General features: G+C 58.1%; 2 protein-coding genes across 3 annotated transcripts in view; one reads left to right on the top strand and one right to left on the bottom strand.

Moving 5' to 3' along the window:
* LOC113216236 (neuropeptide SIFamide receptor-like) overlaps nucleotides 1-6,137 on the top strand; it is a 7,890-nt gene extending 1,753 nt beyond the window's left edge. The window contains exons 2-6 of one of the 2 annotated variants that reach the window (XM_052276401.1): nucleotides 206-474; nucleotides 1,449-1,607; nucleotides 3,716-4,017; nucleotides 4,824-5,004; nucleotides 5,089-6,137. In XM_052276401.1, coding sequence (XP_052132361.1) covers nucleotides 206-474; nucleotides 1,449-1,607; nucleotides 3,716-4,017; nucleotides 4,824-5,004; nucleotides 5,089-5,169 — 992 coding nt within the window. In that variant the 3' untranslated portion in view covers nucleotides 5,170-6,137. Of the gene's footprint in view, nucleotides 1-205; nucleotides 475-1,448; nucleotides 1,608-3,715; nucleotides 4,018-4,823 lie in introns of both variants that reach the window. The other variant, XM_052276400.1, reaches the window with a different exon arrangement.
* LOC113209808 (uncharacterized) lies at nucleotides 6,120-9,471 on the bottom strand. Its single transcript, XM_026427512.2, has 7 exons — nucleotides 9,059-9,471; nucleotides 8,524-8,718; nucleotides 7,881-8,071; nucleotides 7,537-7,801; nucleotides 7,115-7,471; nucleotides 6,565-6,828; nucleotides 6,120-6,489 (listed from the first exon to the last, which is right to left on the bottom strand). The coding sequence occupies exons 1-7, from the start codon at nucleotides 9,218-9,220 to the stop codon at nucleotides 6,214-6,216; spliced, it is 1,710 nt and encodes a 569-aa protein (XP_026283297.1). The 5' UTR covers nucleotides 9,221-9,471; the 3' UTR covers nucleotides 6,120-6,213.
* Nucleotides 9,472-9,548: the final 77 nt, after the last annotated feature.

Below are 9,548 nucleotides of genomic sequence, written 5' to 3'. Positions count from 1 at the left end.
GGGGAAGAGCAGCAGGCCGAGGGGCAGTTCTATCGGTTTGCTGGCCTTCAACAAGTCCAGCGCCGCACAGCGCTCAAAGCGGGGATTCGGAGCTGGGATTTAATCGTGACTCTTTACAAGCCTTTCATCTCTTCCGGAATTAAGTAAAAGTGCTGCCGCGCATTTGATGAAGTCACGTAAACATAAAAATTCTCCCTTGTTGCAGAATGGGTGCTCGGGGATGCCATCTGCAGGACGCTGCCGTACCTCCAGGGCGTGTCCGTGTCCGCGTCCATCTACACGCTCGTGTGCATCAGCGTGGAGCGCTGCCTCGCCATCTGCTACCCGCTCAAGTGCCAGCTCAGCCTGCGGACCTGCCGCCAGCTCATCGCCTTCGTGTGGGCCGTGTCGCTGCTGGTCACCACGCCCTGGGCCGTCGTCTTCACCACGGAGATGTACGACGAGGAGGCGGGCGAGAAGTGCAGCAAGTACCTGGTGAGGAACTCGCGTTCCGGCTTGAGTGATTTTGCAGGGCTCCGCCGCAGTGGTTATTCCGTTTCAACTCCTTCGTCTGTTGTCGGAGGAGCCTCCACGAGACCTTCCTCGTGGTCCCGGGTCCGGGGGCGGGGGGCGAACGCCACTGCCCCTTACACGCGTCTCCAGTGACTGCGCAGCGAGCGCGAGCCGCTTAAGCTTAATGTAACGAACGGGAGCCTCGTGCGGCGTCCAAAAGAAAATGTCGAGGGAGGGCGTCGCGCTGGGCACCCCGGCCCCCGGCCCCGGCCCTTGCCCCGGGCTTTGGAGGCGCGCGGCGCAAGACGCTCGCGCAGCGCCCCCCGGCGCCGAGGTTCAAGGTCACGACGCACGTGGAGGCGGGGGAGAGAGAGGAGAGGCAGAGGTGCACGCGGTGAATGAGGGAATCAAGGCGCAATCGAATCAAACAGGGCCGCTCAAAGACGGGAAGCAGGACGAGAGGTAGAGAGACGCAAACCCGCCGGCACGCGCCACGCGCCGCGCACACGTACTTTTTTCGTGATTTGTGATGAGAGAGATGGAGAGAGGCTTAAGCCTGCTCCCGTCCTTCCTCACCCAGCTCGCTCAAACTGCCAACCCAGCCGCTCGTGCACAAAAACTCGGAACATATAGAAAATAATATTGGCAGATGAAAGGAAAAGCGTTGCATACCTTCAAAAGGTGTTTTTTTTTTTTAAAAAAAGAACAATACTTAACTTTTACTATATTTTTCCAGTAAGAATTTACAGAAACGTTGTAAATTCAAAATTTAACAGTACTTTGAGATATTTGTTTACGTATTTTTCATAGATGTTCACTTAATACAATTTGGCCAATTTTGGTAAGTCCAAGGGTTAATGGCTAGGCTAGGGCTAAGGCGGCCAAAATGCCGGGCGAGTAAGTAGAGGTTGTCGACAGATGACCTGACCTCCTCCATCTCTCTCTCCCACCCGCAGATCTGCTGGGAGGGCTGGCCGTCGGAGCTTTGGGAGACGCTGTACTTCGTGCTGGCGCATTTGTCCATGTGCTACCTGCTGCCGCTGGCCTGCATCTCCGTGTGCTACGCGCTCATCTGGAGGCGGGTGTGCATGCGCAAACTGCCCGGCGAACCACAGGTGAGCTAGAACTTAGCCACAAAAAAAACTTGTTTGCCAATTACTGAATATGGATCAGAATACTTGTGTTTTTTACCAAATTTAGGAATAATACAAAACCCATCCCCCCTTGTACCTTCCTTAAAATCCAAGAGTTTACAAATCATATTTTCAGTAGGGTCTTGGCTACAATCAACGAGTTCGGTCCGAAGGCGGGGGTTGGAAAGGTGGGCAGGGAGTAAACGCGCCCTTGCGCGCTCACACACACTCGCACACAAGCGCGCGGAAGGCGCGAGGTGGATGCCCTGTTTCAGTCGGCGCCATATCCTCCTTCCCCACCGCGCACCTCAGTTACCTGAAACCGATTCCCGAGTACTACGGCCGGACTCCGGGGCGGTGGTGCCCCTCGCCCTCGCCGCCCAACGCCCGTTCCCCTCACGAGCTTCATTTCATTTCACCAACTTTGTCGGCGAGCGAGTCACGGCACGGCTCGCCACCCCTCCCCCTCATCCTCCCTTGCAGTGATTATCCGGCATGTGATTCAGCCCAGGCAATCCCAGGCGGACGTGAGCGACCCCACCATCGCACTCTTCCTCCTCCCTGACCCCGGACCGCCCCCCCCCCCCTCATGAAGTGCACATCTCCGGGTCCAGAGCGAGACCCTCCCTCCAACGCTAATGCGAATTTCCACTCGGCCGCCACTCAGAGTCGCCGCGTCCCAGACACGTGCAGTCTTTTCAATCTCGGTGTTAGAAGCGCCACAGTGACAGACCGCGGCAAAAGACACTTGCTGTCACTCCACCGAGGGCAGCCCTGTTGTCGGCTGCTGCTCGCCACCGCACCGCCAGTGCCGAGGCCAGTGCCCAGTGCCGGTACCGGATGAGGGTCACTGCGGCGGGCAGGGCGGGGCAGCCCTCGGGCCAGCCGTACTGACCGAGCCGATCCCTTCTCATTTGCGAGTGTGGCTCCATGAGAGAAGGGCGCCCTGCTCTCATGGTGGCTCCCTTACATCAGACGGAGCACGGGCGACTCCCCGCTATCTTGAAGACACGTGTCACTCACAACTTTTTTCTTCTTTCAAAGTACCAACATTACGACACTTTCCGAACCACTATTTTTATTTTAAGTGCAAATACTACGACAAGTGCTACCCACGTCATGTAACTTGTATAGCTGGAGCCATGTTAAGAGGGAGGGCCGGTTGGTGACCCCCGAGCTGACCGTTGACCAGCTGCGCCCCGGGCTGCCTGCTCGGGGGTCGGGTGGCTGTCCTGTAGCCGAGACCGTCGGCCGTCGCTCCGTGAGCGCAGTGCCCGCGTCCTGCCCTGTTCCGTCCCGTCCCGTCACGCCCGTCCCATCTCAGCTCGCAACTAGATTATCAACTTCGGAAGGTCACTTGCGGAGGAATCGCCTCTTGTCCTTCCCGCCCCGCCTCGAGGCTATGAGGCGCGTGTCCTCGCCCTGGCCGAGGCCTATCCTATATGGCCCGGGGGGGCGAGGCGCCCTGCCAGCTCCTTCATAAGCAGCAGGAAAAAGCGCAGCAGGAGGATCCGGGGTAAGGGAGGGGGGGGGGGGTGTTATTGAAATGAGGAAAGCGACGCGGTCCAGGACCCTCCTCAAGTCATGAAGCGACTCCGCGCTACGCTACGCCACGCCACGGTCCCCGAGAGGCAACGCCCCCGCCGTGGAGCGCAAACACCCCATAGTCGGTGCCCCCCCCCTCTTCCTCACCCACCGCGTGGATCCTTTTCCCTCGCCCGGGGAAAGGCGTAACGCGTGGAAGTTTCTCTTTACTACTCGTGACAGCGGCGGGGCGTGGCGGAGGGGGGCCAAGCTAAGGGCTGATCAGGCGATAAGTAAACATCCCTCCCGTCTCTGGTACCCCCTCCCCCTCTCCCTGCCCCCGACCTCCACCTCCCGCCTGCGTTCCGTGTCCTGAAGAGTGCACATTTTCCTCCATTACGCCCCAACCCCTCCACTGTCAGGCGCCAGTCTTACTAAAGGGCCCGGCGACGGCCCTAGATCAGTGTCCGTCAGTGTCAGGGCCGCCGGGATGCTGCGGCGGCGGGGTATATGGTGGCGGGGGATTCATACGAAGCCGTATTAACGCACCTGGACCGTGTCCGCAGCTCGGCGGCCAGTTGATGCTGCACCGCTCCAAGATGAAGGCCGTCAAGATGCTGCTCGTGGTGGTGGTGTCGTTCGCGCTGTCCTGGATGCCGCTGTACGTGATGGTGTCCCGCGAGCGCTTCGGGCCGTCCGCGCCCAGCGAGCTGGAGCGCGAGGTGATGGCCGTGCTGCGCCCCTTCGCCCAGTGGCTCGGCACCTCCAACTCGTGCGTCAACCCCATCTTCTACGCCTACTTCAACCGCAAGTTCCGTGCCGGCTTCATGACCATCCTCTCCAACCACACCTGCTGCCTGTCGAACAAGTAAGTTAGTTGTAAACACAGCACTTCACAATTGCTCAGTAAGATGAAGCAATCCTATGAGGAAGGTGCTTCATAAGAGGAACAAGAAGCTGGGGAGGTGGCGTGCCGTAGCGCCGTCTCTTAAGAAAGCAGAAGATGCGCGACAGCCGAGCAGAGGTTAGGTTGCATATCGTTAGATTTTACACTGTTTAGAACAAGCCTTATGCATCTAGCATCTTGGTGCCACCTTTGCCAAGGTTTATTACGACAGTTGAGCTATTATCATTGAGTTCAAATTGCACCAATGCAACATGTCCGTACACTAGTCTAGTCAACGACACCACCGGGGTGGTGTAGAAATTTGTGTAAACTTACTATTACGAAGCCAAACTTTACAGACCACTTATTGACACAAGAATGCTATTCCGATATAATGTAGACACGATTTGTTTTGCAAAATTGTACAAAACTTGGTTTATGATCACACATCCACTCGCGGCAAAATTATGGTCGCCTCCGTTCTGCTTTCTCTGAGAACGGCGCTACGCCACGCCATCTCCTCAGTGCTACCTTCTTTTTGTTCCTCTTATGAAGCAGCTTCCTCATACAAAGAGGCTCGCTTCAAGGTAAAAGCAGTGTCTGATTTTTATTTGAGGAAAAAGGGAAAACTTTGAGAAACCCGCATAAGAAAAACTCCTCAGATTTTGAGAAAGTCTCCTCAAAAAATTAAAGGGAAAATCCCAAAATCTGAGGAATCTTCCCTCGCATATATGAGACTTCCTCAAAGTTATTGTACCCTGATCGGACTCTACCCCCCTGCCCGGCAGGTACGAGTACGACCAGTGCTCCGTGGAGTTCCGGTGGCAGAAGCGCGGGCTGGCCGCGGGGGCGCTGGCGGGCGCGGGGGCGCTGGTGGGCGTCGGGGCGGGGCCGCGCAGGGGCTCCAGGGAGCTGGCCGCCAGGACGCCAGCCCGCCACCTCATCGCCCGCGCCAACACGGTCTGCGAGGTGAGTGAGTCTCGAGAGTGTCTCGCCCGAGTGTCCAGCGAGTCTCACTACCAGGCTGTGCCTTCGGCTGTGCCGACCCTGCAGGTCGCCGGCGCCATCCCCCGGTGCAGAGTATCGGCGTGCAACGGCGCCTCGTCCTCCTCCATGGGGGCCACCCTCGTGTAGCGAGGACATGCCATACCTTAAACTATTGCGTCTCGCATTTCGTCCTTGACGTACGACGCAACGGATACCTCTGAAGCAAGCGAAATTCGCTTTTGTAGTGAACGATTAAGTTGTGTTGCTAGTACTTTCTAAAAACAAACGGACAACGCAGCGACTCCAGCTAAACGAAGAATTCGGAGTGGCAAACTCAAAAGACGGTCCTCAAATTGCGTCTTATCCGCTCTACGTTGCGGAGATAGCTTGGTAGCACAGTACTTACAAGTAAAATTGATTAGCTGTATTTGTTTATGTAGTATCTACCAGAGAGCCCAAATTACTTAATGAATTAACCCAAAGATTAACCATTGTGGGTACAAGTTTGGATGGAGTTAAGGTGTACCCACAATCGACGTCCTCCGAGGCGCGACGAGGGAAAGTTAAGCATTGGACGTTCTCCTGCCTGAACCCGAACTTTTCCGCACTTGGGCGCTCTGGGCAGGCCACCTACTTAACGCTGCTGTCTGGCGGGTTGGCCTACCTAGCGCGAGGCAGGCGCAATCATTAGCGTCACCTCGGGAAACGTACATTGTGGGGATACCTTAAAGCGGTTGTATGTTTAACGCACATGTGTTGGCACAAACTTTCTTTAAAATGATTTACTGGTGCAAACCAAATGAAACTAGCCAAGTCTGATGACATCGGGTCGATTTAGATGTTAAGTCTCGAATGAGGAACGTCTCGTCGGTATTTTTTCTACCCTGCCGGTCAGGTGTATTAAAATTGAACGTATTTTTTTGACGTTGTTGTGAAAGTATTTTCAGAAATGATTGTAACGATTTTGTTCCTCAAAGGAAATGGAAAGCGCTGTATGCTACACAAATGGACTGCAAAAGTATTAAAACATAGCATTGTAAACGAATGAGATGGCGGGAGGAAACTTCTTCCTGTCTGAAGTGGGTAATAAAACACGCTTTTACCACCTCGTTGAATGTGTTCATTTAATTTAAAATAATCCCGTCTAGACAGACGGACAAACAGACAGACACGAATCCTCAGCAACAGTCTCTACCCAAGGAGATTGGCATCATCTATGTCCTCCTCGTCTTCGTCCTCTTGGGTCGGTCCGGGGAAGTACGCGTCGCAGTCGGCAAGACCCTCTTCTGGCGAGGCGCTGACAGCCAAGGGCTGCAAGGCGGCCAGGGCGTCGGCGGCGGCCACGGCCTCCACGCTGACGGCCACTACAAAGACGTCAGTGCCCTCTTTCTCCCTCTGGAGCGCCTCGAACTCGGCCTCATCCACCGCCAGGGCCTCGCGCTGCTCCGAGAAGAAGCCGCTCCCCGTCTACAAAAAGAAAAGCGATGAACTCGAGGCCGGAGCCAAGACGCCCGTCATACAGTAGTCGGTAGGAGCGCTTACCACCGCGCCGTCGTGCAGAGCCGCGGCCGCCATGACGTCCTTGCAGCGAGCGCTGGGAAACACGTGCACCAGGGAGGGTGGCAGCAGCGAGGGCGGGGGCGGCGGCCTTGTCAGCAGGTCCGTGTCGTCTGGGAACAGGGTCTGCATGGTGGCGGCCTTGGTGATGGGGGTGAGGGGCGTCCACAGGCCGGGCAGCGCGGGGCCAGAGCCGGAGCGGAGGCAGGCCGCGGCGGGGCTGTCGGCCGCGGGCTGGAAGCGCGTCCACTGCGACCACAAGCGAGCCACTCTCTCACACCACGACGCACACCACGGAGGCCCCTTCCCTTCTAGGGGATCGTGCAGAAAAAGTACGTCCGTTTCCCCCCGATTCATTTAGTCAAACAAAACGGGGGCTCAGCGCCTGCGAGAGTCAGAGTAGGCCACCCCGCGGAACACCCATGCAGAGCAAGCAAGATGTTGCCTACCTACCAGGCGCTCAATGGGATGCGTAGGCTAAAGCGCAGTTTTCGTAACGGCTAAAGACGGGCGTACTTTCTGTAAGATCTCTCACCTGGGCCGCGTCGCCGGTGTCCTGCGGTGGCGCGGGAGGCGGTGCCTGGTCCTGGTCCTGGTCCTGCTGCTCCTGTTGCTGTTGCGGGGGCTGGCCCGAGGCGGACTCCTGCGCCGGGTAGAAGCCGTACAGCGACTGGGCCGCCAGGGCTTCGATCTCGCCCAGCTCGGGCTCCACCAGGATTCGCTGCGGCTGGGGCTGCGCGCCGGCCGCCTCGGCGTCCGGGTCATCCGGCGGGGCGTCCTCGCCGCCCGGAGCCTCCTGATCGGCCTCCGGTGGCTGCGCGGCATCCTCGCCCTCGGCTGGCTCTGCGCCCTCCGCGTCGCCGCCCTCCACGTCGGGGAACACCTCCACTTCCTGCGGGGACAGCACCACATCAGCCTCGCCCGTTTAGCGCTCGTGCTCGCTCGGCGCGCGCTCACCGTGGGCGGCTTGTGCAGCAGGATGGCGAGGCACGGCCCGCTGGCCATGGCCTTGAGCAGCTCCTCGTGCTGCGGCAGCTTGCGCTCGAAGAACACGTCGTTGGCCATGTCCGCCGACACGGCGATGCTCTGGCGCCGGCGCTCCTCGAGGCCCAGCGCCGCCCAAGCGTTCCGCAGCGGCCCGAGTACGCCGGGGTCCGCGTCGGCGTCGGGCTCCGCGCCGGCCGGCGGCACGGCGTGCGGCAGCAGCAGCACCACCGAGAACCTGAGGGAGGAGAGGGACTGAGAGGGATGTTGTGCAGGGCCGTGACCATGACCCGAGGGCCGCCGGCGCCGCCGCTCACCTGTTGAGCTTGAGGGCGAGCTTGGTGTAGTTGTCGACGCGCTGCTGGTGCTGCGCGCGGGCGCGGCGCTCCTCCTCCTCCCGCAGCGCCTGGAGGCGCTTCTGCTCGGCGCGCTGCAGCCGCGCCTCCTCCTCCGGGGTCAGCTCGTCCCAGGACATGTAGTGGCGGGCGCACTCGTCGCCCTTCTGCAGCTGCAGGGGTAGAGTGGGGGGCCGAAGGGCCGAGGGGCCGAGGGGCCGGGGGTACAGAGATTAGATAGATGGTCTCGGCGCTGACTTGTGAGCTCTCATGTTTAGGGAAAGGGCTCACGCTCACAGTGGCAAGGGGAGGGAAGTGTGATGTGCGGGGAGTGCGTCACGAGCGAGGCAAACACAGACTGATGTCCGCGCTCGCTCCGGCTCCAGACAGTAGTCAGTCACATTGGAGCCCTGCAGCCAGTGCACTGCACTCCGGCTGACGGGAGAGGGAGGGTGGCAGTGGCGGTGGTGGTGGCCTCGGGAAGGGAGGCCGTGAAGGAGGTCATTCGGGTGCTGAGTGATCAACGTTCTGAAGCGATGTGGGTTACGAGATCTTAGCACCAAAACACCTGTTGCTTGGTGTCCGCGGTGGTGGCCATGGTCCGCAAACTCCTGCATTCACTCACCTTTACTTCATTGTCCAGTTCCGTGGCGATTAGGCGCGCAATGCGCGGAGCATCCGCCCCAAAGATTAGGTTGATGAGCCTTCCCCCAGAGATGAGCATCCAGACGGGCTCCGAGTGGTTGCGGTGGCGCAGGAGGGCCTCGATGGTGTCGGACTTGGCCGTGGCCAGCACCAGGAGGTCCCCGCCCAGCTCAACCTACGGGAACAACCAAGACCAGATTAATCTCTTCAATGCACAGAAACTATGAACTTGATTGGTAATTACAGACTTAAACAAACGCTAAGCTACATGGTGGACGCCTCGCCTCACCCACCCATACATTCGCAGTTCACAGTGCACCGAATGCAGACGTGCGACGTACTTGAGTCGCAGGACTTACTCGTCTCTGCGTGCTTGCGCTCCTAACTTGGCCAGAGTTCGGCCGCTAGTTTTAACGTTCTATGGGCGCTAAGTCTTAGCACTAACTTACAACACTTGCACACAGGTACTACATTCTACATCTATGTTCGTGTTGTGATAAAGTAGCGTACGACACCTTGATCTTTTTGAGATTGGCCAGCATTCCGACGCAGGGGCCGCACCACTCGGAGTACACGTCCACCAGAAGCAGTCCAGGACGGCGGAGAAGCACCTCCCATTCCTCGTCTGTAACCACGTCCTGCTGAAGAGCGACCGCCCCGCCCTTCTTGGCCGCCATGAGCGCGGCTCGCACCCGCAGCACCTGGGCCTGCGCTGCCCTCACTACCTCGACGTCACCATGGTGACCTCGACCACCCCCACCCTCCTACTGTGCGGTGCGGCTGCCGTTACTGCCGTATGCCGGGGGTGCGCTCCAAAGGGTACACTCTTAGCATTTTACTAGAAAATTGCTTGGTAACCAATTAAGTTTGTGCTGTTGTATGTTATCAAGAAACTCTTGAATATTACTGAACGTTTTCCTAGTCCCACAGAATTTCTTGAAGCAAATTATCTACTTAAGTGTAGAATGATACACGACACCATGGTGTGGAGCAGAAGAAAGGGTG

The sequence above is a fragment of the Frankliniella occidentalis genome, unplaced genomic scaffold, assembly GCF_000697945.3.
Source record: "Frankliniella occidentalis isolate FOCC.00 unplaced genomic scaffold, Focc_3.1 Scaffold2819, whole genome shotgun sequence".
In the NCBI taxonomy this organism is placed as follows: domain Eukaryota; kingdom Metazoa; phylum Arthropoda; class Insecta; order Thysanoptera; family Thripidae; genus Frankliniella; species Frankliniella occidentalis.
The sequence above is the reverse complement of the archived record's forward strand: the minus strand, read 5'-3'. Positions and strand labels throughout refer to the sequence as shown.

Excerpts from the sequence above, each read along its gene's own strand:
- LOC113209808 (XM_026427512.2), bottom strand. The coding sequence starts at position 9,220 with ATGGCGGCCAAGAAGGGCGGGGCGGTCGCTCTTCAGCAGGACGTGGTT. Across the intron at positions 8,719-9,058 it reads CCAATCTCAAAAAGATCAAG|GTTGAGCTGGGCGGGGACCT; the intron begins GTGTCGTACGCT and ends TTGTTCCCGTAG. Across the intron at positions 7,472-7,536 it reads TGCTGCACAAGCCGCCCACG|GAAGTGGAGGTGTTCCCCGA; the intron begins GTGAGCGCGCGC and ends CTGTCCCCGCAG.